This window comes from Eimeria tenella, genomic scaffold (assembly GCF_000499545.2).
Source record: "Eimeria tenella Houghton genomic scaffold, Eth_scaff10, whole genome shotgun sequence".
In the NCBI taxonomy this organism is placed as follows: domain Eukaryota; phylum Apicomplexa; class Conoidasida; order Eucoccidiorida; family Eimeriidae; genus Eimeria; species Eimeria tenella.
Window position 1 is genome coordinate 266,721 of NW_013541458.1, and position 27,039 is coordinate 293,759.

The 27,039-nt window shown below is 49.2% G+C and overlaps 4 protein-coding genes across 4 annotated transcripts; 3 read left to right on the top strand and 1 right to left on the bottom strand.

Moving 5' to 3' along the window:
* Nucleotides 1-629: 629 nt before the first annotated feature.
* Nucleotides 630-2,028, top strand: ETH_00013100 (Zim17p, related; the record flags this gene model as incomplete). Its single annotated transcript, XM_013372546.1, has 4 exons — nt 630-1,265; nt 1,417-1,468; nt 1,663-1,764; nt 1,943-2,028. The coding sequence occupies 4 exons, from the start codon at nt 630-632 to the stop codon at nt 2,026-2,028; spliced, it is 876 nt and encodes a 291-aa protein (XP_013228000.1).
* Nucleotides 2,029-3,790: 1,762 nt separating this feature from the next.
* Nucleotides 3,791-9,802, top strand: ETH_00013105 (aminopeptidase N, putative; the record flags this gene model as incomplete). The annotated part of the gene is made up of 12 exons (XM_013372547.1): nt 3,791-4,195; nt 4,285-4,689; nt 4,958-5,149; nt 5,284-5,524; nt 5,822-5,900; nt 6,163-6,399; nt 6,663-6,819; nt 7,243-7,428; nt 7,885-8,214; nt 8,584-8,974; nt 9,153-9,373; nt 9,614-9,802. 12 exons carry the CDS (start codon nt 3,791-3,793, stop codon nt 9,800-9,802), a joined length of 3,033 nt encoding a protein of 1,010 aa, XP_013228001.1.
* Nucleotides 9,803-12,027: 2,225 nt separating this feature from the next.
* Nucleotides 12,028-16,187, bottom strand: ETH_00013110 (uncharacterized protein; the record flags this gene model as incomplete). The annotated part of the gene is made up of 7 exons (XM_013372548.1): nt 12,028-12,339; nt 12,508-13,516; nt 13,808-13,925; nt 14,216-14,474; nt 14,897-15,159; nt 15,353-15,782; nt 15,933-16,187. The coding sequence occupies 7 exons, from the start codon at nt 16,185-16,187 to the stop codon at nt 12,028-12,030; spliced, it is 2,646 nt and encodes an 881-aa protein (XP_013228002.1).
* Nucleotides 16,188-19,557: 3,370 nt separating this feature from the next.
* ETH_00013115 (cyclic nucleotide-binding domain-containing protein, putative) lies at nt 19,558-26,871 on the top strand (the record flags this gene model as incomplete). The annotated part of the gene is made up of 11 exons (XM_013372549.1): nt 19,558-20,023; nt 20,323-20,520; nt 20,676-21,160; nt 21,524-21,610; nt 21,814-25,498; nt 25,642-25,714; nt 25,823-25,932; nt 26,108-26,176; nt 26,352-26,499; nt 26,659-26,713; nt 26,824-26,871. The coding sequence occupies 11 exons, from the start codon at nt 19,558-19,560 to the stop codon at nt 26,869-26,871; spliced, it is 5,424 nt and encodes a 1,807-aa protein (XP_013228003.1).
* Between the last annotated feature and the right edge of the window lie 168 nt (nt 26,872-27,039).

Genomic DNA, 27,039 nt, shown 5'->3' on the forward strand with positions numbered 1-27,039 from the left:
CCGCTGCTTACTGCGCAGAAAAGCGTTAACTGGGCTCACGGCTGTGGAGGTTCTCCAGGCTTTCTTTTTTCGGTGAAGCAGCCAGGGAGCGGTGAACCCCAAATGGTTGAATTTAGAAGCCTTAAAAGTTAGCCTTGGGTTTTTCTTCGGTGGGGGCTTCATGTGTTGGTCCTTTCCAAGCATGACTGCGGCTCAGGTGGAGCTGCTCAGAATCTCATATCTTCTGGGATACTGCAAAATACGTGTTACACCCTTAAACAAATTTACTCATATATTTTGCTTCACGTTTAGTTTGGATGCGCAGCAAGGTTGGAGCAGCAGTCGAGCTAATGTGTCTCGAGACCCATTGGATTGTGGGGCCCTAACTTGACACGCTGCTGCCGCGTCATGGAGCAACTACTGCTTACGTCAGGCTTCTGCATCCTTAAATCTCATCGTTCCCTTAACTTAGATGCATTAGCGATGGGTATAACCTTTTTTTGCCTCGGAAGCAGTGCCGCGAGGGCCCTTGCTACCTTCCCTTACTCGGGGCAGCCTATAGTCCTTGGTCTTCTTCTTCAGTGGTGGCCTCAGGAACATTAATTATCGCATTGCGCAATGTACACATGAAATCTGTTTTGGCTCTTAACATGATGCAAGCACTCAGAAGGCAACCGTCGTTCTGGGTTTGCGCAAGGGTGCGCAATGGGGCCCCCACTGCTCATCCAGGGTTTCCTAAAGATCGGCACAGCAACTCAGTGCTCACAGGAAGAACTTCGGATACAGGTAGCTGGATGATTCCTGTTAGATTGAGCAATGTGTCGCCGGCACCAGCTGCGAGAGAGTCTGCTGAATGCCCAGCGGCAACAGCAACACGGGAGACAGTACCAACGAGGAGGGCACAATTGAGGCACCTTAACTCCTTCGGTGTACCCGGACCCATGGTGTCATCTCTTTCCCATGCCCAGTTCTGCGGGATCCCGATCCGGAGGCTGCTAAGCACGGTTCCTTCAGGAACAACTGGAGCGGCAGCAGTAGCCTCGGAAGGCGCAGATGGACAGCTAGGGGAGCTGTCAGGGCGGACTCCTGAGGAGTCAAATGAGGGCCAGCCAGTGCCCACGGAGCCGAATGAGAGCCAATCTTTGCCTACGGAGCCGAATGAGGGCCCACTCGTCCGTGTTGATCTTTCGCGAATTCCCGGGACAGAAAACGCGAAGGACGGTCTGATGACTCTAGTTTTCACCTGTTGCAAGTGCAATAGAAGATCGGCCAAGAAATTTTCAAAGGTCTGGTACTGTTCTGCGTGCCCTTGAGCAGCGCAATAGACGGTAGAGAGCAATAGCGACAGCGACAATTTGCAGCAGCGGCAGCAGCAGCCGACACTGTTGCATCTGCAGCAGTAGTATCGTTGTTGTGTTGCTAACGCTTATGTCTTAGGTGGCATATACACAGGGGGTGGTGATCGTGCGGTGTCCCGGCTGCAGCAATCGTACGGTCGAAATTCTCAGTAGTCCTGGATGCAGCGCAGAGCGGTATAATTTGGCTTAGTTTGGCTCTTTTTTTATTTGCCCACCTTTCACGAATCTCTACACAAGGTGCGAAGAGCTGCGCAAATCACATCCCTTCATTTCGTGATACTTTCAATAGGCGTACAGGCTCTATACTGCATGTTTGTGGGTGCAGTCCATTTAGTGGCAGACCGTCTGAAATGGTTTGGGGATGAGGAGAGCGACGTGGAGACAATCCTGGCGGCGAAGGGAGAGAAGGTACTTCGGTCATTGACAGGCAAGCAGTGTCCCCTTGCTGCTGTTGGCCGGCTAGAGGATTTCTGCTTCATCGACAAGAAATGCAATGGGGGAAACAACGCCAAGCCACAGCTTTGTATCAGGAAAGAACGTGCGAACGGTGAACAGTAAACCTGTTTTTCTACTTGGGACGGTGGTGCTTGTGCTTTTTTCTTCAGCGGCGTACTTGCTTGATTTCGAGGGGATGGGTGATGATTGGGAAGAGCCCACGCACGGTCCACACAACATTGTCACAGGATCTTAAGCGAGTTGCTAAGATTTTCAGTGGCGGAGGATGTCTACTGCGTCCATTTTTTTATGGAGCTCACAACCGGCACAGAAATGACACAACTTTTTGTTTCTGCGTGGACGTGACGAACACAGCAGAGTTACACTTCACATGGGCGTTGATGAAGCGTTTGTAGCTCAGTGTTAGACGAATACCAGCAGCAGCCCTAGCCGACCACACCCGACAGCTAGCCTGCGCTTTGATGCCTGCCAAAACCTTGAAAATTTTGCGATGGAGGGTCGCGCTGTCCGCCCCGAGAGTTTGTTTATTAATACGCAAAGGGATGCCAAGGCATGCATTTTTTCAACACCATAGATTTTGGACATGTGGATGCATGTCGCACTGTGTCTATGGCTCGCACTGAGTCCAGACGTTTTCGGTACTTGTCCGTCACAATCTTCCTTTCTAACTAGATTTCGTCTCGTGACCTTAATGATACTCGTTGCGCATTCCAGATAACCTTTCGAGACCCCGCCCATGGCTATTTTTCGACAGTTCTTTCCCTGTGCACTATAGGCGTTGTCCCAGGTTCGACACGGCATTCCTGAGAGACATCGGGAACTGAGTTCGTACTTCTGGTGCTCATGCAGAGCATGCAGTGCCGGTGTTCTTGGCCAGCGTACAGTGCGCAGGATACAGAAATGCAGCTGGCCAGTGACGAGCTCAGATTGCTGAGATACGCTGGGAGCAGTAGGGAGGTAAACATGTAACAAGGTAGAAACGGCTGGGTGGAGTGTTGTCTGTTTCCGGCGAAACGCACATGAGGCCAATTCTCTACTGTCTGAAATATTTAGTCTCTGCTAAATCTGACTTCTTACATCTACATATGGAGAGAAATTCGTGCAGCTGCTCAGCAGGCGAGGCTTGTGGGGCAAAAGGCGACGTGTTCACATCTCGTACACTCTGTATATGAACGAGAGGGACACGACCGGCCGCGTTTCACATCGTTACGTCAGTCGAATTTTGCAATTAATCCCTTGTTGATTTATGTTTTTGTCTGCCTCTGGTGCTAAAGACTGAGAGGAGTAACAGAACTGCATGTCACCACTGGTGCTCTATCGCTCAGCAACACGTGACCATTGCCAGAGGCGCGGTGCGTTTCTCCATTACAAGCAGAACCTTGCAACTTCAGTCTCAGTAGACCCTTAAAGGGGGAAATAGTTGTTTTATAGCAATCTTATAGTCTTCTCTACATCATTAATCTCTTTTTTGTCTTACATCTTTTTTCGGCGGAAAAATGAAGCTTTTGACGTTTCACCTGTCCATCTTTGCAACACCACTCCTTCTCTATGAAATCTCCCGAACACCAGAGTCTGGTGAGTTGAAGTAATCATGGAAATTCAAATTGAACCTTTCGCCCATTAATCATTTGGTTGAGCCAGCGTATGCGGGCTTTAAACCAGTGTGGCAAGGAATTAGCTGTAGGCAAACACCTGTCTCTGTAAAAAGGACAATAGGCCCAAACGCAAATAATAATAAATGAAAATGCTTCTATTTACACATTTTTTCTGTTATTGTTGAACAATGTCCTGTCGCTCTTATCTCCATTTTTGCGCGTTCATTGCAAGGTTGCCTAGCGTCAGCAGCGGGAGATGCCCCAAATTTGCATTTGAGACCTTCAGTCTCAGCCATTGCGTCGTCGTTGCTAAGCCTATCCCCCTACATCTCATGGAGAACGGGGCTAAAGCGGTCCAGGCACCCTTCAGATGAGTATGGAGCCCTCAACTCTTTTCTTTCTATGTTCCCCAACGTCCAGATGGCCGCAGCCGCGGCTGTTGACTCCCCAGTAGAAGCTAACAGAGAAGAGCATGAAGATAAAGAGGGAGGCAGACAACTTCCTGCTGCAGAGTCAGGCCCGAAGGAGGCGGAGGTGCCCTTCCGTACTCCGCACGCGCTGAGGGCAGATTTCCACCGTCAGCAAGCAGATGAAGGCCCATTGAAAACGCCACAGCCAACTTCAGCGGAAGCGCCAGACACAGCAAGCACGCAGGAAACTAAGGATTCCTCCGAAGGAGCAACCCACGGTCTCTCGCCCCAGCGAAGAGGACGACCAGGGGAGAAATTCAGGGATGAATATAAACCTTCCGACTTCACTGTTGAATCCGTAGACTTGAACTTCCTCCTCGATGACGCTAACACGAAGGTGAGTAGCTGCATTGTTTTGCGTCAGGGCTCTATGATCTAGCGTTCAGATTTTACAGCCTAGAGCTTGAGGCTTCGATCATCTTGCAGGTTTTTGCAACTATAATTTTGAAACGCGCGGAGGGAACTGTCCCCACAGACTTGGTGCTAAATGGCGAAGATATGGAGCTTCTTTCTTTAAAGGTAAATGGAAAAGTGGTTGAAGAGTTAAAAGAGAACCCCAAGGGTGGCGATGAGGGAGCTGCAAAACAGGGTGGAAAGGAAGGCTACCGCTTAGGCTCTGACGACGTTCTGATCGTAACTAAAGAGGCTCTTCCGCAGGATGCTGGGGAGACCTTTACACTGCAAACTGAGGTATCTATACATCCTGTAACAAATCTCAAACTGAAAGGGTTGTATGTTTCCGGCACGGCCCTCGTAACGCAATGTGAAGCTGAAGGATTCAGGAGGATCACTTACTTCTTAGACCGACCCGATGTAATGGCGACATACAAAGTACGAAAATGCTTCTGATCAAACTTTAGGCCCTCCTCAGCCTGCTTCGCACAGTGGTTAATGCGAGCCCTCATTGACAGTCACAAAGGCAAAAAACAGACGAGAAGCTGCTGTCCAGAACGTCCAGTCACTCACATGTGATGTTGCCAAGAATGCGACAAATGTGGCACCCTTTGCCTCACCAGCATTATTACATAGCGCAGTGATTACTACTTCATTTAAGCAATGTAGTACTCCTTCCGCCCCTTCTTTCGGGCCTTATGTGCAGGTTCGACTGGAGGCAAACAAAGCAAAGTACCCTATCCTCCTCAGCAACGGCAACAAGGCAGACGAGGGTCCTGTAGAAGATGCCCCGCACCGCCATTTCGCTGTTTTTGACGATCCCCACCCAAAACCAAGCTATCTTTTTGCCATTCTAGCTGGCAATTTCGAGGCTATAAGAGATACTTTCACCACCAAAGTCAGCCTCAGCCGTCTGAGCCCCAATTTCCCAGTATGAATATTTTTCATTATTTTGCCCACCGTTTTGCTTCAATTTGGTTATCATTCAAACTTGTGTCCGCGTTTGTGCACATGTAATTCTGAATTTGTCAGAGCGGCAAAGACGTGGCGCTTGCAGTGTACAGCGAGCCGGCGCAACTGCATAAATTGAACTGGGCGATGCACAGCGTGAAGGTCAGCATGAAATGGGAAGAGGACAACTTCGGAAGGGAGTACGATTTGGACGCATTTAACGTTGCTTGTGTATCGGATTTCAATGCGGGAGCAATGGAGAACAAGGGCCTCAACATATTTAACTGCACTCTACTCCTCGCGAGCATGGACACCAGCACAGGTCATCTAACATGCCCCAACGAACATTCTACAGCTACTCCTGTTGTTGTTGTTGCTCGCGGTTTAGCTACAGCTTTTACTGTTCCTACAGCAGTGTAGCAGTTCAGCAGTTTCTGATGCTGACGGTTTCAAAATTTCTGACAGGCTTCTTAGTTTGCCTTCTAAGCCAGAGGCCATCCCCCTGCTTGGCTCCTGAAATGCTTTATGATGCATCATGTTCCTAGGACTAAACTTCTCTTTAGGGTACACGGCCTAGCGTTTGGGACCTAATAACAGTAATAATTCTTTTTGCCCTCAGATGAGGATTTCGAGCGTGTTCTTGCTATTATTGGCCATGAGTACTTCCACAACTGGACAGGCAACCGCGTCACTGTCCGGTATTGTCCCACTGTTGCCTATTTATTCTTCCGCGATCTCTGAAGGGGCAGTTTTCTGTACATGCTTTTCTCACCATGACTCCTGCGGCATGTGCTACTTCTGGCATTACTGCTGAAGTGATTCTTGCTAGGCACTTCAGCATACTTGTGCGCTGCAGAGTTTGCTTCTCAGCATAGAAACGCACGTTTTATTTTAAGAAGCGAAGTACGAAGTAGCTTTCTATCTGACGCTTTACCGTTTTTTTCTTTATTCTCTTCTCAGTGACTGGTTTCAGTTGACCTTGAAGGAAGGCTTAACTGTGTTCCGCGAACAACTATTCATGGGCTCTGTCTTGTCTGCCGGAGTGCAACGTATTCAAGAAGTTGCAGACTTGATTTCAAGACAGTTTGCCGAAGATGACGGACCTATGGCCCACCCAATTCGGCCTGAAAGCTACTTAGCCATGGACAACTTTTACACAGCTACTGTCTATGATAAAGGTGCAGAGGTTGTGCGCATGTAAGTTCTATCTACGCATTTCCTCAGTTCGTCAACTTGGTGCTGGCTATTCTGCGTAATGTGTACGCGACGAAGCCTCTGTCCCCCCCCTTTACCGCTACATATTACGCCCCGTTAAGCGTGCAGAGACTGTACCAGAAATATTTCTTTGGAAGCTCACTCACCGTCATTTTCTAATGCCAGCCACATTTAACTGGATTCTACCGTGTTGCCTTGCGCTGTGCTGAGAAATATTTAATTGCTTCTTTTTCCCTACTGTTCAGATACCACACCTTGCTCGGCACCCCAGGGTTTCGAAAGGGAATGGATTTATATTTCCAACGCCACGACAACCAGGCCGCTACTTGTGATGACTTTCGCGCAGCGATGGCAGACTCAAATGGTGTAAATTTGGACCAAATGGAACGCTGGTATACCCAAGTGAGAACCCTTGAATTTAAGTGGCAGCCGTACGCATCGGAAGCCGTGTGATAGCGTCAATGTTTTCAAGTAGCTAGCTAAAACTATGTACTAAGCATGGCTTGAAAGGCTTCTTTTGGTTATGAAACACAACATAAAATCGTCCTGCAAGCATATGCAACAGTGGAGGCGGCATGCCTGGTGACCCATGTGGTAAAACCATGTTAGTGGCATTTAATATCTTTGTTCCTGTAGCTCTCTGGATGTCCGCTTCTCTCACAGATATAGTGGTCGCCTGTCACTCGTATATTAGGAGTTGTTCAACTAATGACATGCCGAATAGCTAAGTAGCTGTGCTCATCATGCGTTTTGCTTTATTTTCCCATTCATTTTCCCGTTTGGCCATTGTACTAAGTTGTTCCTTTTGTTATCGCTTGACTCAAGGCTGGAACTCCCCGTCTGGAAGTTCTGAAGGCCGCGTTGAACAAGGAGACAAAAGTGTTCGAAATTCGTTTCAAGCAGTACACTCCAGCAACTCCCGGACAGAACAAGAAGCTACCTCAAGTCATTCCCATAAAAATGGGTTTGATCGGCAAAACTTCGCGTAGAGAACTTGTACAGCCCGCAGTGGTCAGACAAGCTAAATTCAATAGTCAAAGAGACACAGAATAAGCAGAGACAGGCACACGGCTCGAAATGCTACCTCTTGCTGGGGCTAAGCTGGCAGTGGAGAGGGGAGGGGTATCAAAGCGAAAACTGGGCATAGGCACCCAAGGTCGCTGTGGATGCTCGAATTTCCGATAGCTTACCAGATTTATGTGGATGGCGTGCATATGACATGAACAGCTATGCCCAGATCAACAGCTATCAAGCCAAGGAAACAATGATGCAAATCGCCTGTCGTTTAGTTTCCTGTGGTAATAGAGCTCTCGCTTGTGTCCCTGTTACTTTTGGGCTAGTGTAAATGTATCTCCCTTTATCTCCCCGTCGCTGTATGCATATATTTGCAGCCCTTACTTAATTATGTCCCTCCACGTAAGCTACTTGGGTGTAGCTGCTGCTCATGTTGGCTGAGCATTGCTGCAGGTTCTGGAAATGACAGAAGAGGAACAGACCTTCCGCCTCAACAATATCAGCGAGGACTGCGTGCCATCGATTTTGCGAGGGTTTTCGGCTCCCGTCATATTGGTGAACCCTCACCAAACTGAAGAAGATATGGCGTTTTTGATGGCATATGACAGTGACCCAGTGACGAAATGGTTTGCCTCGAGGGCACTCGCCACTCCCATCATTCTTTCGCGGGCTTCGCAAGTTGTCGCAAACAAAAACGTTCGCATTTTCGAACAAATTTCGGGGGCTTATATTGATGCGCTAAGGACCACCCTTACAGACAACACGCTCGATAATGCGCTTAAGGTATTCAACTCCTGATTACTTCGGTTTACCCTAAGGCTGCGGCTGATTTTAATTCGGCGCTTACGCTTCAAATGTGATTTCGAATTACGACGAACACTGTAGAAGATGCATCTGCGGATGTCTGCATATTCTGATTTGTTTCGCGTGATAGTGGGTAGGGAAATAACACGAGTATCTCTAGACTGCAACAAGAAGACGAGGAACGAAGTCGACGGGCACTTTGCACGAAACTCACGCCTGCTTCCATACTGAAACCAAGCTTCGGTGTGGCGGGAGCAGTGTGCTCTGACGTCGCAAAGCTCTTGTCAAGCTCTTGAATTTTCGCGTTCTGTTGTTCTCTTCTGTGGCCTAACTCGGCCCCAATTTCAGGCACTACTGCTGCAGCTTCCCGACTGGAGCACGCTTTCCACTCATATGAAGACCATCGACCCAGAAGCACTGCACCTGGCGATTCGATCTGTCAAGGCAGACGTGGCTGCCGCTTTGAAGACAGAAATGGCTAAGGAATACGAACACCTGACGCTTCCTGCAGGTGAGGAGGACGACATGGAAGAGGAAAGTACCGGAAGAAGGAAGCTGAGGAACACTCTGCTGTTTTTCTTGTCGGAGAGCCGAGACAGGGAAGCTGTCGATAGAGCCGTCAAACACTTCACAGATGCAAAATGCATGACTGATAGATACGCGGGGCTAATCACGCTCGGAAACATTCCAACAGCGGAAAGGGAGACTGCATTTGCTCGATTCTATGAAGACGCAGCAGGTATGTTTAGTTATAACTTCAGAAAAGAACAATAAGACCAAAGCGCATGCAACGGAAAAATCCTGTATCAGTTTCGTCAGCGGTGCGTGCATAAACCTGATGCGCCACTGCAAGCTAGAGTACATTTGTGTGAATTGAGCTTGTCCCCGTACTTATGCGACTATGTAATGCTGCCCAGGAGATCCTCTCGTCCTAGACAAATGGTTCAGAGCTCAGGCGCGCTCAGACCTTCCGGACCAGGTGGAACGCGTCGCAGAGCTCCTGAACCATCCGGCCTTTTCTCTAAAGAATCCCAATAGACTGCGATCTTTGATTTTCACCTTCGCCTCTCTCAATCCTTTGCACTTCCACAGAAGCGATGGGAAGGGATATGAACTGCTAGCCAACGTTATCCTTGAAGTGAGCGGTCATAGCTTTAGTGTACGGACAGTCTAACCGTGCGCTAAGAAACATCAGCAAGTGTGGACCCACACGGCAAGCACATGAAGCGAGTTTATTTCGTCTCGCGATTTGCGTCATTTGAGCAAGCAAGTAGAACGCAACTCAATGCACAGTGGGGCTCTAGTCTGTTTCCAGTCAGCATCCTCCGAGTGTCTCTGTGATGATGAGCCCTCCGCTCTTTGTTAATTCTGTGTACAGGTCGACCGTATAAATCCAGTTGCAGCTTCCCGGGGGGCAAAATTGTTCCTGCAGTGGAGGAGATACAACGCGCACCGTCAGCGACTGATCGAGAGCCAGCTGCACCGCATTTTGTCGGCAAAGACTCTGTCAAAAAACGTCAAAGAAGTTGTGTCAATGGCTCTGGACTCACCTCATTCGTCGCCATGAGCTGCGTATGCTCCTCGTTGCGGGTCGAAAAGCCTTAGAGGTCGTTTTGTTGGCTCCGGGCTGTGCCACTTCACCATCGTGATCTGCGGTTGCAGCTCAACTCAGAGGCTCGATGACTGTTGGAAGTACCAAACAAAACTGCACTCCATGCGAGCATAAAATTACCTCAGGTCAAAAGGCAAACAGAACGGGACAGTCAATGGAAATGGGAGAAACTGCGGTGCAGCGGACATTATCATAAGCTGCACAGAAAGCCGAAACGGATGGTGAAGTATTTGATGCGCACAATGCTCAAGTGCCTAGAAGTACACTAAATGATTTGATATGCAGTACGAGTGTGCCTGCTCATGGACTCCATTCATCACAATCGGCTTTTTTTTTTGATGCAGCTCCTGCTTGCTGCACAGTGACATCGCCGCCTTCGGTGCTGCTTTCATTGCTGCATTTTATTTGTCTTCACATCGAACTGGCAATATGGACGTATTATTTGCAAAACGCTCGATTTTACTGAACTACTTAAGGAAGATGACCGAGTTAGCCTGAAACGCAGCTGAGATGGAAATAGATGTGTGGCGCTGCAATTTGTTGATGCGCACGCAAATGCATCACGACAAAAGGGCATTACACTGTTGCACACAGTTTTCAATAGCAGCAAACAGTATTGCATGTATTGAGGCTGTGGAGCCCGCGCTTGCCCGTAGAGTTTTTATCCGTGTAAGGCTACGGGGAAATGTTTTGCATCGTTTTTGTTGTAGTTTGACAACTAATGAATCCCTTGTGAAAGCTCGTCAGCCTTTAATATGTGTACTCGCCTGAACTGGCACATTCGGAGTCTCCACAGTCTTATTCGATTTCGTCCGTCTACACTAGGTAAACGTGACTTGTTGGAAACCGTTCTGATTATTTATAGACTTAATTATATCCTGTGGAAGCCACAGTCCAGTTTCCGTGAGCATCTTTGCTCGTCAAAAAGCCCGTGGCAGGGCGAAAATGCATGAGCAGAAGCAAATAAGCGGCGGCCCTTCCCAACCGCAAATCATCCACTTCTGATATTTGTAACTATCTCAAAATGATCCAAGCAACACAGAAAAACTTAATCGCTGGCCAGTTTGGTGGGCTATTGCTACCAGCGAGCCCTCTAGAACACGACACTGTGCGCACCGCGAGCACTTCCTGCCCTTAGCCCGTTTCCAAGAAGAAATATACATTCATGTTCCTTTATAATTTCAAAAAGAAGTGTAATTTGCGTTGTAAACAGGAGCTTAGTGTCACTTTCCTTCTTTAATGGGTTGCCGTCCTCCTCATGGACAATCAGTGTCGAACATGAGAGACGCTCTCCAACCGATCTTCATCACAGTACAATCAGCCCGTTCATCTAATTCACGTTTTAAGCATTTATTAGTAAAGATATGTGCATAAAGAGAGAAAATTCTGAAGAAAATGTACACTAGAGGTGCTCAGTGTTCTTGAGCGTCGTTGTTATGTCCTTATTCGCCGTATAGTCCGAAATAGGGTGGTGGCCATTTTCTACAACCGGCTTCCATGATGCAGCGGCAGGCACATTACGTACCAATCTTTCGCCTTTTACTAAAGATTGCCGTGTGTCTGCCGCATTGAAATGCATCTCGAACGAATTTTTGGGGCGCTTCGGCGCCAACAGTCCTTCGTTCATCGGATGATGCGGCTCTGTGGCGGTGGCTCGTTCTGTTCGGGGTTTATGGTTTTGTAGCCGTGTAGGTGCTGAGGGCTTGTGGCTCGCGCAGTCTGCTGTGGCGCAATGCGCCCGGGCTGCGTGGATGTTGTTCTGTCTCCGTGTTGTTCTCATGTCTCCGTAGCAAGCTGTGCGTAAGCGTAATCAAGCCACAGGGTACTGCCCTTTCCTGTCGGTTTACCCTGGTGGCCCTGCCCGCAGTCGGTTTGCTCTTACTCCGTGGCGGATGCTTCACATGAAGTGCAGCGTCCAAAGTAAAAACCAAAAGCCCCAGGCGCAGGGCAGAGGCGCTCCTGCAACTTTGCGAGTGAAAAAGCCAGGCGGTGGAAGTGCGTGAAAACATCCATTAAAAAAATGAAGCTACGTGGCTGGAGGATGTAGCTCCCCACAAACAAATGCGCAAGAATTGCTCTTTAAAAAATTAAGCCGTGGAACGGGGTTTTTAACACAACTGCTACACTGCACACAAACTGCTACACACTGCTATTGCTACAGTGCCATAGTAACGTCGTGTTCACGACAGGCTGGAGGTCATCTCCTTCAGGGGGGGAGCGAAAGCAATAATCTCGCGAGTAGAATTGCTCTGCTTTTCGAAGACTTCAGGTGGAAACGCGTTCGACATGCTGGAGGCTACGGGCGAGGACTCTTCCCAAGGAGCACGGCTGCTGCAGATGCACATTATCCACCAAGGGAGTTTTATTTTGTCGTGGTACAGCAACAGCGTGATCAGTATAATGAAGAAGAGTGCGACGCCCAGCGTTGACACCAGTACCACCCACTTTGGCATATCTCCCACGCACATGCGTTCGTTTTTCACCTGCATTTCCTGAAAATACGTTAGAGCATACGGCGCAAGTGGGGTTGGTGTCCTTCGGGAACTTCCGATGGAAGCGAGGCCTGTATTCTCGTTTAAAATATCCAATCGCGAGTGCTCATACCTTACTAGACTTCCTTATCGCTACAGTGTTAAGGAACACCGATGTGTCTAGCTTACTTTTACAAAGGGCGTGACAGACTTCAGCAGGACGGGGTCATAGATACCTCTACATCTCCTTACAAGCCGACTAGCCATTTCACTTGCCGTCATGTCGAACCCTAGAGTATCTGGGGTTAAGTCCCCTAGCCCTTGAATGACAATGTGAATGAGAACAACATTTGGTTTCAAGAGATCTTCAGCGTTCCTGCGGAGCGTGGGGGGCAAGCCTGTTCCGAACGCATTTTTTCTGTACAGCTGACCGCCCCGCAATAATCTGGCAACTCCTTTCCACTGAATCCTCTCTGCGTCGATTACTCTTTCTTGTCCCCACTGAAGTGGTTCCTGCGCCACGAGATTCGTGATTTTCTCCTTGCTTCCTTCCTCCAGCCCGTCCTCGACAAATTTCTGGTTGTCGCGCAAGAGCAGCACCTGCACATCTGGGTCAAACTTCGCCTTAGACTGCTGTGTAGAGGCAGCGGAGTCATATACATCGGCAAAGCCTGAATATACGACCTCGACATGGCCCAGATTGCCGAGAGATGGATCCCACTGCAGCTCTGCACACAGCAACTGGGTTGCCGTGTACGCCGTTAGTGCTAGTACATCCCGCTGCAGCGGATCTGGCCATTCAGACGCGGGCCTCGAACTCCAGGGGTCCACAAGGGAAACATCTACAAGAAGGTTTCCAGGTTCCATCCGTTCCTTGAGTTCTTCCAAGGTGTCTAAGTCCATGTCCATCCCGAAGATGCCGTGATCTATGAACGACCCCGCCTGTGTGCGCTCTAAATAGCCTGTGACGGATAAAGTCGGTCTCATGGCCGACGTAGTGGAAAACAAAGGCCCCTGAACAACTTGAAAGTTCTGGAAACGCTGTAGGGAACGATCCAGCTTCCCCTCAACACTTGCAGCCACCTGCCGCTGCAGAGAATCGATCGCAGCTTTGTCCAGCTCATGCATTCCACGCCCACGGTTCATTCCCAGCGCCTGAGCCGACTTAAACTTCAACACCATAAAGCCCGCATGCGGCCTGCGAAAAAGTGAGGCAGAATACCGCCAGTGGAAAACAGTCTCCCCAATGTAGTCTACAACGACAAACAGCTAAAACCACAAACTTCTGGTTACCGTCTTGCGCTGGAACGGACCCACAATATCTTCAGATTCTATGCACCACCCAAGCAAGCTTCCCAAAAACGTGAAGTCCACTGCCAAGAGAGTAAGAGCAGCCACGCCGATACTCCGGAAAAGGGTACTTCTCCACAAGCTATAGCTACGGGGTCGTATTCTGTTGTTTACCATGCAGGTAGTTGTATCCTCTTACCTTCCAGAAACGACTCTCTTCATGACACTTGCCATCATTAGAAGTAACCAATACTGAAATTGGTTGTGCTGATACTGTCGGACGTAAGTATTGTAAAAATCGCTCATTGTCAAAGCCCCTGAACACCAAAACACACAGCCATCGACAATGCGCAAAGATCCCTAGGCCCCCACACCTGAAACACAGTACACTAAAGGCATAGTACTCGTCCCGCGAACGAAGACGAGTGGAGCGGTAGTGGTAAATGCCTCATAACAAGCTAAAACGAAGCGCACATATCAATCTACCCAACTTCGTCAACTTGGAATTTAAAGATGCTCAATAAGAGGGAGCAAATGCTCGACAAAAGAAAACGCAGCTAGAACGACACAACGTCGCGTCCAATCTCTCCAGTGTCTGTTTTCCTACCTGTTCCTTCTGTTCTTCTAGATGACTTGTCATCTCCTTTCTTCTCAGGTCGGATATACAAGTTTCTGCTGAAACAAAAGGCAAATCCTTCAAAGGCTGTTCTGAGAATCATCGGAAAGCCAGAGATAGAAACATCGGCAGGTAGCTTGGTGACTTGTGTGTAGTCAATGAGATCCGCAAAGTCCTGCTCTTCCCTGTACTTCCGCAACACATTAATTAAGTCGTGATGGCGATGAATGTCCTTTGCAACCGTTTCCAACTGCATACCAAGTAACACAAGCAGCAAATGACCGGCCTTGTGCACGTAGTTAGCCTCCTGCGTGCACGTAGTTAGTCTCCCTGGAGAATTAATGTGCGAACCGAGTTCTGGCATTTGTCACTTCCACAAAGTGTGCTCAGATAGCTACATGCGTGTGCATCTGCTGAGACCAGAGCTGCACCCCTAGACCTTGCAAAGTGAGGTACATAGGCTGCGTAACATTGCAAATACGTGTGGACCAACCAGACCACTTCGACATAGTGCACACGGAAGCACAAGCACTCTAAGAGTGCTTGTGCTACCCATGAAAGCGAGTGGATAGGTGTGTTGCACTCTATCAACGCAGAGAAAGCACTGGCACATTTGTTGGGCACACCACGTCTCACTGTCCCCGACTCTACTCATCTGGATATCCTACTTACCCCCCCCAAAAAAAACGACGGTGTGCCGCAGGAGAGCTCTTCGGCGAAAAGCATTTGGACCTGTACAGCAGCGTGCCTAGGCACTTCAAATTTCTGTGCTAAGTCCCTCAAATACTTCAAATACGCATCTCCCCCGTTGCCATGGCGCGCGTACGTTGGCCACTCCGCGACGTACAGAACAACAAGAGCAAACCACACTTGCAGCGTCGCGTCCGTCCGCAGCATCGAACAAAGCTCCTTTCGGTATGTATGGGGGTCAGGTCCTACAAAGGGATGACAGCAAAACTGAACTACCTCTTTTGTCGACACACACTAAGTCGGTAGCCCGTAAATATGCTAGTTTCCATCTATGAAAGGCTATATTCCATGTATGACAGGTAGCTCCATCTATTGTGGGGTGTATAACCGTAGACTCCTTCGCTCAGCTGTATGGCTGCATCCTATTAATGGCCTCACCATTGACCAAATCGCTCCTCCTCTTCCGGCGACGTTGTTTCCTTGCCGAACTTCCCTTTCCCCCAGAGGTGTTATCCATCCCATCCCCAGCAGTATTAACTGCTGAGGAAGGCAACGGTGTGCCTGTAATCGCCACCTTCTCTGCATCCTTCTCCACATCGAAGTCATGCAGTGGAGCCGTGGGGCTTTCGGGTGGTGGCAACTCTGTAGAGGATGTACCTGCAGCGGCTGCTGCTGCATCGTCTGTCACTTCCGCTCCACTCCCCCCGCCATTGCTTTGTCTCGCTGTCCCCTCATTATCACTCGCCTTCCCTACAGAAGCCTTTTTCGAGACGCCTGCATTGTCCTCGCCGCTGCTGCCTTCGTCACCACCTGAAGCCGACAGCCGGCGCCGCACCTGAGACCATCCAGCGGATGCTGGGCTCCGCCGCTGCATGGATACAAGAAAACCCACAGTAGCAAACGCATTATCTAGGAGCCGAAGTAAACGCACACATACACTAGGAGTGTTGTATGAAGACAAACGCACGAAAAGCAGCAGCCCGACGGCGTCGCGAAGGCCCGGAGGATACTCACTCACCTCAAGCGCCGCAGGAGGGTATAGGATGCCCAAAATATATCCCGCAGAGAGGCATGAGATAAGCAGAAATGCGAGTAGAGTGCACTTGAGCATTACGTGCCTGCACTTGCGTCTTAGTGCATGACTGGATCTCTCATACGGTTCGAAGTCAGCTGAAGCACAGCAGCTCGACGGCCTAACCCCTTGTAATCCAACAGATGTACGGCGAGGACGCACAAAAGAGACAGCCTGTCCATCGCAGATCCGGGCCTCCATCTCTCAGGGCCTGGGATTAAGAATTCATGCTGGAGGAAATAGGAAACCCTATGCCCCTACTGTCTCGTCGCATGCCATGAGCGAAGCAACTTAGGTGAAGGATAAACTTCGACCTTGAGAACAAATGAGATGCCAGTGACGCCACAAAAAGCGAAAGTTCAACTGCCATAAGCAGAGGCCAAGGGCGACTCGATCTCTGATCGCAAATCGAAGCGTACGTGCACTGGAACCGAGAGAGCTGCCATAGAGGCACTGGATATCGATTAGCAAGCTTTTATAGCTTTCTCGACTTTTAACAATATATATATAGTTGATAAAACAGAAAGCGGGGAGAAATGTGGGCTACAAAAAAGACGGAGAAGGGCATCCCTTTTTCTTGCACTCTCCTTCGCCTCTAAACCCAGCGAGACGCATAGGGCCAGCCCCTTTGTGTTATCAAATTCTCTTACAGAAACGCCAAATGAAACAGCTTAACAAGACTTTAAAACGTGAATATGCGCAAATGCAACTTCCCGAAGAGCAAGAGCGAACAAGCAGCATCTGCGAACCTGAATTACGGGGGCTGGGGCCTCGAAGAGCTCCGGTGCACGAATCGCGCTGCGTTCCGTTTCCTTAACACATCATATTAAAGAAACGTGCTGTAGAACGCATATTCATACCGTTATAGAGCTGCTTCAGCAATAAGTCGCGCTCTTTTTGTTCGTAGCCTCCCACCGTTATATGCAGGGGCACTTGGGGGGTCAAACCGTGAATCCGCGTTCATGCGTTATGCCGCATATTTTCACGCAAGAATAGCATTCATGACAGATCCTTTTTTGTTCTGCGTTTGTAGAACATTCAGTAGGTAGGGCTGCGGGGGCACAGCTTGGGCGCATTAAGTTGGAGCGATTGCAACACAGTAGCAAGCACATTCTTCGTAGTAGGGTCTACAGCCTGTGTGAACCCGTAAAGAGCTTCCAACAGTAAGAAGGAAACGTAGAAGTAGGGAAGCATCACAAATGACGAAATGAGTAAATATGCGCAAGCTGCCCTTAACCCCGTGCACCAGCCATTATTCGCTTTATTAATAGCGAGCCATCAAATTCATGCCTGCATGTTCAGCACCCCATTCCACAGCCAATATATATTATGTGCAATATCTAGACATAATGTATAGCCGTACCAGGCTTCTAATCTTACTGCGAAGCGTAGCAGCTGCCAAAGCACTCTCACAGGAATGCTCTCGAAGTAAGCAAAATTGACCCCCGCTACACTATAAGGACTCCCACGTAGAAGCAAACATAGCGACAGTGACTTGGTAGCGAGGCACTGACAGACCAAACAGAAGGCGATAAACTAGGAAATTGAGTTGCCCCAGCAAGTAGTTTCTCTATTTTCTGCGGTTTTTCGCAATGCGTACCATGGAATTAGGACAACCACTGAAGAAGCTGGCCGTGCAACAAAACCCTGCAAAATCAGTTGCAGATGCTGCTATTCAGCGGATGCTACAGGAATCGACAAGCTCATTATACTGCTCTCCACAAGACTGGCTGGTGGTCGCCGAAGCGATGTTAAAATGATTCTGAATTGGGCTAGCTAATACAATGTTGGGTAGTTCAGCTTGCACAGCACCATAAACTAGTCCTAGTAAAGCTCGTCAGTAAAGCTCGGCCATACATAGGGAGCTGAGCGTACGTTTCCCACTCTGAGCATCACGAAGCTTCTGAAGAAAATGCAGGCAGACCGCTTCACGGTAGATCCATTCACGCAGAATGCTCAAATGCCGTCTGCACAGTTGCTTACGTGGCCTGTGGACAGCATACAATTTAGCCGATGCTTTTGCAGCATGCTCCTTATAATCCCCGATGCGTTACTTTATGCCTAGCTAGTTACTTAGTAGTCAATCGAATTCTGGGCACTAAGATACATATGAATAGCTGCAGCCGTTCGTCTTGATAGTCTTCCCACGCACCCGTCTAATGAAAGAAAGGAACTGAAGAGGTTGGGATGCAGGGCTAGGTGAGGGCGCCAAGAGAACTCGCTTCTTTTGCATCTAGTTTACTCGAAAATGCTAAGCTTTTGCTTTTTTCCCTCAAATGGGGGGATGCGAACTCGTCTTTCTACGCAGCGTATATTTCTGATCTGTGTAATGACATTCCATGACCCGTTATGCCATTTTCCCGGCTTTGGGATGAAAACTTGCTAACCAGTGTATACTGACCACGCCGCTGTTAAAAACGTCGATATATTTCGAGGGCAAGTTCTTCTGTGGGCCAAGAAGTTCATTGAGTCGTGGGAAACCACAAACAGTCCGACAACGCTTACACCCTGCTTACACCCTGTGAATGCCATCTCGCAACTGCAAATTTGTCATCTAGGGAGATAATGCTTCGACCAGAAATACGAGAAAATGTTCAGAGATAGTTATGGTGCCTAGAGTAATTTACTGAAAGACTGTTCGCCTAGGTTGGCCCTGGCCGCAGGAAGCCAAGAACCACGTAATAGTACGGTCGTTGCCGAACTCACGCAGGACGGTGCCACATTATAGTTTCAGGCCGGGACGCTAGTGCGCTGGGAAGCTAATGCATATTCTTTAAGCTATCTGCTTTAAGGGAAACGGATATTGAAAGGGAAAGGGGAATAAGGGAAGGTAAGATAATTTCTACAGAGCGAATGCTAAGGCGAGTTGCGGCGGATTTCCTGGCACTTTTTGCGACCGGGATAGAGTCGAATATGCGAGCTATATTTGACTTGAGAACTATCACGAATAAAATCACCACAAACGACAGCATGAACAGGAAAAGAGAGGGACCAAATCGCTGAAGATCGAGTTGCAGGCACGTGTTGCTTGCGCCCATAGGAAGTCCGTAGCATGGTCAAACAAGCAGCAACATCTTTACAGAGCTTGTAGAGGTTCTAATGCCTTATTATGTAACTAAAAATTACAGAGAGACGTTCTTTAGGAGGATGACTTCATTTGAACCCAGCCATTCATATCGATGGCAAGCTATCACACCCAACACTGTCCTGCACCGACCACCCTACATCATGCCGTTCACTTCATGAATTCACAGTACATAAACAAGGTTAACTAGCTGTACTGGTGAAACGGTATTGGTTTTCTAGCTGTATATTTGAGTTCTGTATGTATTATTTTGCCTCCAGATATGTCAGTCTTTTCATAGAGCCACCTTCGTGCACAGGAAGAGTACATGGCTCCCACGCTTAAGTGATGTGATTCTCCCAAGACCTCCGTACTTGCGTGCATTTTTAACGTAAAAACACATGTTTCAAATCAAACATTTGTTTCTGCGGGATGGATGTCATTAAATGCAGTCAGATCTACGGTTGTCTGCCGCGGTCATCACGGCCTTGACCACAGGACTACATCATGAGCCACCGAAGTACAGTGAAAGCGAGCAGCTCTAGAGGAGTTTTGGGGGGTGATAAGGGAAGCAGCAAGACGTTCATAGGCTGGATTCGACAGAGCAGCATTAAAAGGTCCAGATCTCGCGAGGTTACCCAAGCACAGTGCAGTCGCCAACTCGACGATGATGGCACCTGTAAACTTCATGGGGAGGTTTCTGAAGTTCCTAATGCCTCCACAAAAGAAACGTCGTCTCTCGCTGAAATGTTCAACTCCGTCCCAAGACGAGCTGAGCCGAAAGATGAATTGGGAGAGAACGCGGAGAACGGGGCTGGCGTGCGCAGAACTCAGACAGCTCATTCCCTCAGCGTAGCACATGCAAGAAGTGAACACATTCACGAACGAATGCACAACGAACGCGCGAGAAGCGTTCACAGTGATCCTGGAGACTTCAGCGATTCAAGCGGGCATGCCTTCAGCCATGCACCAAGTAAGAGAGTGCATGAGCTTTAGATAAAACTCGGTTGGTGGGAGTAGTGAAACACCCATGCACTCAGCAGCACTTCATGACCCTGCCATCAGTTGCTTCCCCGAGTCGGCGAACACATGGTACATCAGCGGCCGTTGCTGGCTTTAGGATAAGAACGAGAAAACACTGAACGGGGCAGGAAGGTAGCCGTAGGCACAGTGTGGGCTGCTTACCATGCTGAGTGTCTCTAAAAACTTTTGAACCTTTAACAAGGCCATAACTCCGTGCAACTGGGCGTTTGTCGTCTTTCGTGTGAATAGGGGACGAGCCGCCCCAAGCAACCCCGTCAAAGGAAAACAGCACAGAATCTGTGAAGATAAAGAAGATTAGCAGCTATTCAGGTCTCGGCCGTCTCGGGAGTTTCCTGACAAAAAGCTTTAGTAGGAGTCGAAGCCGGAGTCGCCATATCGAAGATGTGGCAGCACCGTCTCAGGAGGACGAGCCTCAGCCGGACGCATGTAAGACAACCGGATACATTAATCAGGTTTTTGCAACTTGAAGAAGCAAGACAATGTTTAGGCTGTAAAGTTAAACTTAATTGTTTCGTGCCCCCATCCACCCCTATGTTCTTTCTGTCATCACTACACATCGTTTCGTATTCTTTGCCCTTCAGGCGCGCCTCTGCCGAATACGCCTAGCGTGCCCCCTTCGCCAGCTCCACCAAAAGCTGCGGTACTGCCAGACTTTTCGGCGCAGTCATGGATTGACACATTTGAACAGGAAGGCAACAGTGCTGCAGCAGCTTCGAATGTGATGGCAGCTTGTGGGAGGGCACTGGATGGTGTCACTGTACACTTAAGAGAATTAGAAGGTAACATACTGCGGTTAATAGAGGCGAAAGGGGCAGAGCCGAAGCGAAAAGGGAGACCTCCCGAAGCAGCCAGAACAGCGGAAACTGAACAGGGAGTTGCAGACGCGCTTGCAAGAGCTCGAAGGCAGATGGACAACGCTGATGAGTTTCTTTTTGGAGAAATAGAACACCAGGAAGAACAAATCGTGTTGGCGGAACTGCTTCAAATAGTGGGGCTAGTCAAGGGCATCATTAATGGAGTTAAATATGCGTCGCATTTAGACACTGCAGCTCAACACGATGTGCAGGTGAGGCCATGCCGACCTACTGAGGGCTGATGGTATTTATCATTGCTATTCTTGAATACAGCGCATACTGCCTTGGCATTTTTACGTTTGCTCCTGTTAGTCATCAATTAGATGCCTTCAAACTAACAACGCCTGTCTGGCGCACCACGGTGTATCACCACCGTTACAGCCCTTCTCTGTGCGAGCTCGTCAAGCCTTCAGAATTTTGAACCCTTTGTATTCAGTACCTGTGTACCCGCGACGAACTAAAACCATTTGGGGATTCCATTTGAGCGGTATTGGCTTCAGGCTGCCGGTGCAGTAATTTGTTTGTAAAGGATGCAGGGAGGCAGTTAATGCCACTCTTGTGGTGTGTCATTTCAGGGAGAGGAGGACCAACTGGAGGCATGGCAACGGAAGCGTGGTGCACTACGTGAAAACACAAATTGCCTCAAGGCCCTCTATAGACGGGTCCGGTAGAGAAATGCTGGAGCATGAACATCTCTGGCCCAGCAGTGCAGAATGAGACGTTTGAGAGGCACTGATTTAGGAACTTAGTCTGTCCCATGTAGCGCGGCTCGTCAACATGCTTGCTACCTTCCTCTGACATTGGTCCAGAGCATAGTTGTGCGTAGATGGGGGCAACTGTGCTTTTGTCAACTTCCTCTATGCAGGTTTGTGGAACACGCGACAAGATCTTGCTCAGCTACCACGAAGAATGCATTCGACTGAACCAAACTATTCAGCTGCTGATAGATAGGATAAAGGGAACTGTAACGAGCGTATTTGCTGAGTTTGAGAGACCACCATCCTTGGATTTCCTGTACGGGAGGCCAAAATGTGGTAAATCAACCCCTGAATACATGGTTGCAGGCAATGAACTGGACTACGAAAGCAACACCAATTCTGTAGCGAGCCATCAGCGTGTATTCGGCCACCTCCCCGCGTTTATAGCACGCCTGAAGCTGTACGCCTTTAATTCTGTCGGATCAGTTGAGCCGTATAATGATGACCAAGAACTTAAAGGAGACTCGCGCGCTTCAGCGAGGTATTCAATGGGTCCTTCGGCCCAGCTTTTCACGCCTGTCAGCTTAGAGCAGTGCCTCCCTCGGCATAGCTGCATCAAAACAGTACCGCCTGGCTTGGCCCTCATGTCTTCTGAGGCAGAAATACAGCGCTACGAGGCCCAGATTTGGACTAGGAGCCAATCTGGCGGCCCACTAGAAGGCGGCTGGGGCAGTTTCAGAGTGTTTGAGCAGTGGTTGGTCGACGCTATGAAGTGGCAGTGGAGAGACGCTTTCATGTACTCGAAGCTACAGGAACGGCGAAGTTCTTTGCAAGAGATGATCAAGGAAAAAAAGCAAGACATTCAAGAGGCGGTTTGCTTAAGGCTTAAACAACTGTGGTGGGGGCGGCTGGTTGAAATGCAGGCTTTCTACATAGCTGGAGCTGAGGCGTCTTTTATGCGAGATCTACGACGGGCTGAATGCCTCTATGGAGCCACATCGGGCGCACAAGATGTAGATGACGAAGATGAGAGGTTGCCGAACGTTGCCTTCAACAGGCTTTTTATGACCAATGGCAATGAGATTGAGAATGCCTTGATGTGCGCTGAAGATGCTCGTTCCTGTGTACTGCGCATCGTTAAAAACCCAGCCTACAAGCACTTCAAGGACTCTTTAGAGGTGCTTAATTCGAGGCCATCTGACGCTTCTGCACATACCCAGTATTTGAAGCAGCAAATAGAAAGGGCAGGGAACCTTATACGCAGATTTGATGATGCGACTGAGAGCGTCGATGGCTACGAAACCTTAGAGAAGGAATGCACTCAGCTGGAGGCAGCCTTGACCATACTGCAGCAAGAGGCAAACTCACTGGAAAGCAAGCTCTCGTCTCGTCAGTCCCAACTTAGCGCTAAGAGACAAAAACTCACTCATAATCTTGAAAAGCTATCTGCGGTATTTGATGTGGACAACCAGAAGCTGTCTGCAACGGAAGCCCAGTGGGACTCAGCAGAAAAGTTGGAACAGCTTGTTCACGAACTTATGCCTACGGCAGAAGAAGTTGCCGCTTACAAGGACAAACTTGCTCGGGAGAAGATACAGCTGGAGGCAGAAAAAGCTGAAATACAGAAAGAGCGGGAGCGACTGAGCGAGCTCCAGCAGGAGCTTGCAAAGACAGAACAAGGAAGGGAGGCCAAGCCCAAAACCGGCTTACCAGGCCTTGACATAAAACCTTCAGCCCATGCACCGGCGGAAAATGCTGTATTTTCCGCAGCCCAACCAGCTAAGCAAGATATGAACCAGTCGCTTTCACCCGCCCAGTCGAAGTCTTTTGTCGGTCGTATCTTTGGAGCTTCCTCCAGGGCCTCTACTCCAAGACAGTCTAAAGCAAATGCACAGAAAGCACGGTCTGACGATGCAGAAGAGCTTAAAACTCCCTTAACAGCGACCAAATCCGCTGCTGATATGGTACCAAATTTGATTGGGAGCGGCGAAAAGCTGCTTCTCAGACCCGGTCAATCCACCCCTGTTCACCTGGAGGGCTTGCTGGAGCTTAACAGGGAAAAAAGTAGACCTCTGGAGAGTCTATCAGGAAAAAAGCAAGAGCGAAATCAGCATGATCTTCCGCTAACGCACGCGCTGTCTTCACCTTCCGTCTTGATGGATAGAAAGGAAGAGCAGTGGCCGCCTACACCTCATGCAGCTATCGTGTCTGCAACTTCTTCCAAGGAGAAACAGCAGCAGGCTACTCGATCACAGACGGCAAGGACAGAATCATTCGAAATATTGGCCAATGACGCAGACATCCGGGAGCGTAGGAAGTCAAGAGGTACAGCTGGGCTGTCATTGACGCGTAAGAGTCACAAGAGGAAAAAAAGCATGTACAGCAAACTCAGAAGTGCCTTTTCTCTTTCCCACAAGAGCAAGAACGGAAGCACAGAGTCCGCAGGAAGCCATAAAGGGGAACCTCCAAAAAGCCTAGAGGGACGTCTCGCAGCGCATCGTTCCTTTGACACCGGGGTAGCCGAGTGCAGCCAAGAAGAGGGAGAGCCCATGCAGCCGCACGAAGGCATCCAGAGCGCCGAACTGGCGACAATCCCAAACATATTTGACAGTGACGGCGACTCTGGAGCAGGTGCATGCTTCGCTCCCCTTGACAGCGCTAGCGGAGCTATTCCATTGTCCGTTGGCGACTCGAACAGATATGAAGGCAGCAATGTAGAAGCTGCTGACGGCATTCCGTCTCAGGAACCTGCAGCTGCTTCCCTTCAAGGTTTCAGCAGAGGGACTACCATCACTTTTATGGGTGCTGCGAAAGGCCAAGCAACTCCAAGTGTGTCTCTCGCGGAATCTTTTCGCCGAGCTTCGCCAGATCGGAAAGAGAGATCACAAGAACTACAGGGCAGGCTTTCGCCCTCTGACTCTCTTCCTATCGATGTAAAGCCGTCGTTTCCTTCCGACTCGGCCGTGCAGGAAGAGCATTTGCCTGAATTCGGCAGTTACAATGTACAGCATGTGGAATACGAGGAATCGGACAAAGATGTCAAATCGCGTCCGCTCAGTCCCAGTATTAAAAATATGCAGGGCTCGACAGAAGAAACTACTCAAACGGCAGCAGGGCCTCTCGTGCCATTTCCGTCTTTATCTGCTGGCTCGCCCTCCGATTTTCAACCTGTTGTTAAAGACCAGATCGTCCCGGTCGATGGCATTCAGGCCCGGCTGGCCCAGGAGATACCCTCTCGACGCCGCCGCAGCGATATAACGGGGTCCCCTAGGCATCCTGCAACAATTTCGTTGGTTCGGGGGACGCAGTCCAGTAGAGCTGTAGCGTTTGATACGAGTATTGCTGGCTTTTCAATACAGTCCTCGTCGGGCTGTGTTGACGAAGACGACCGCATTGAATTGTTTCTCTCCAACGGTCAGCCGGATCTCACAGCAGCTGTTATGGGAAGCCCCGTTTTCTCGCTTTTGAATGCGGAAGAACGCCAGCACTGCATTCATTTGATGCTAAATAGCTTTGTACAGATACCCAGAGGTTGTATGCTTATCCAGAAAGGTGAAAAGGTGGACACTCTGTACTTTTTAGTCTCCGGTGAACTTGGAATGACAGAGGCCAGTGCGACAGAGCCCCAAGAAAACACATCCGCACTCGCACCTCCGAGCTACTCTGCGCGCCGACGCAGCAGTTACGATATGGAAATATCACCGGACAAAGTCCCGATAAATATCGGCCCTGGAGCCTTCGTAACCCCGAGGGCGTTTGTGCGGGAGGAACAAACAAACCACTCTGTCGTGGCTCTTCGTCCTTGTACACTGCAAAAGCTCAGCTTTCACTCTTTTCAACAGGTCATAAGTTGTGAGCAGCGGGAGCAAACGTGAACACAATGAAATACTGCTAGCTAACTGCACCACTTTGTAGCTTCAACACTTCTGCTTCCATGGCCGGCTCGCGCTGCGGCATGCTAAATGCTTTTAAAACTGTTTCTGTTTTTTCTTCAGCTTGCATTTTCCGGAGGGCATCTCAAGTCATGAGCTACCTCGGACACTGTCCAATTCTAGAATCGTTGACAAGGTAATTATTTATATCAAACAGATATTCAATCTACTCACTCTCTCCTGAAAAGACATGCTGAAACTTGCGGTGCAACAATCGCTCAGTAATCAGTCTATTTTTATGCAGGAGTGAAAGAGTTCAAGTAGCAGCTCTGCTGAAATGGAAGATATACCTCCCCGACGAAATCCTTTGTTCCCAGGGACAGCTATGCAGTGGATTGCTGCTCGTGGTACACGGTGCGCCTATGTTTAACTAAAAGCCGCTGTCAACAATTCTAACCAACAGGCCGCAAGTAATACGGAGACCCCACCACAAATATTTTTTGGTCTAGCTGACGCATCCTGCAGACAGGTTCTTTCCAAGTTTTGGCGTTCACTGACCGATGCTGTCTGTGTTTGCGCTACTTTGCAGGCTATGCTCGGGCATTTCTTTCTGTGGAGCGCCAAGGTAGCCCAGAGATGGTAGACGAGCTTGGCCCAGGTGCGAACGGAGTTGTGTATTTGTGCAGGAAGATTTAACTGAAACAAGGGCACTGCTTATCGATAAAGATTTTTACTAGGTGGTTGTATTGCGCCCCAAGACTGCAAATGACTGCCGCCTTCCCTTGCAGCCAGACTCCGCCCACCTGTTCTTTGATCTTTTCTCGCTTGCTCAGGAGATAACGTAAATGCATTGGCTCTTTTGCACGATGCACCCTCTGACGTGACCGTCATCGCAGCCGCCCCAGACGGCTGCGTCGTCGCCGTATTAGAACGCCAGGAGCTGAAAGAGTGCCTTGGAAACGTTGAGTCCATCCTGAAAAGGTCCGGAAGCTTAGCAGCTCATTGTACGGACGGCATTCACGTTCATGCAACGTACTTATTCCGTCTCGTGTGTACACTGCGCATCAAAAGCTGAGTCGTAGATTTTTGCAGCTCAGCGACTTTGTTGCTGCTTACTTGATCTTGCTGTGCTTCATTCAGACGCTTAGAAAGCACTAGCGAGAGCCAAAGGGGTCGAGCGTCGGGGCTGAACCAAGTGAGACTAAACGCAGGAGGAAGTAACGCTTGGTTGGGAGCTTGAGGACCTCGTACGGGAATTGTTGTATACGTTGACGCTGTGTACGCGTGCCTGTGCTTTGTCTGCAGTTGAAGAAACAGCTCTCAAATTTCTGGACCCGTCGTGGTTCTCACTAGTTGAAGCATTGACTATTACAGCGAAAAATTGCTGCAGCAGAGCTTGCGACTCGGGGAAGAACTAGCCATGTGACGCGCTATGTGCTGTTTTTTCCGCATGTGGATACCAGCGCGATTCACACCCAAAATGTTTTAATTGTAAACCGCATACTAATGAATAGTACAATA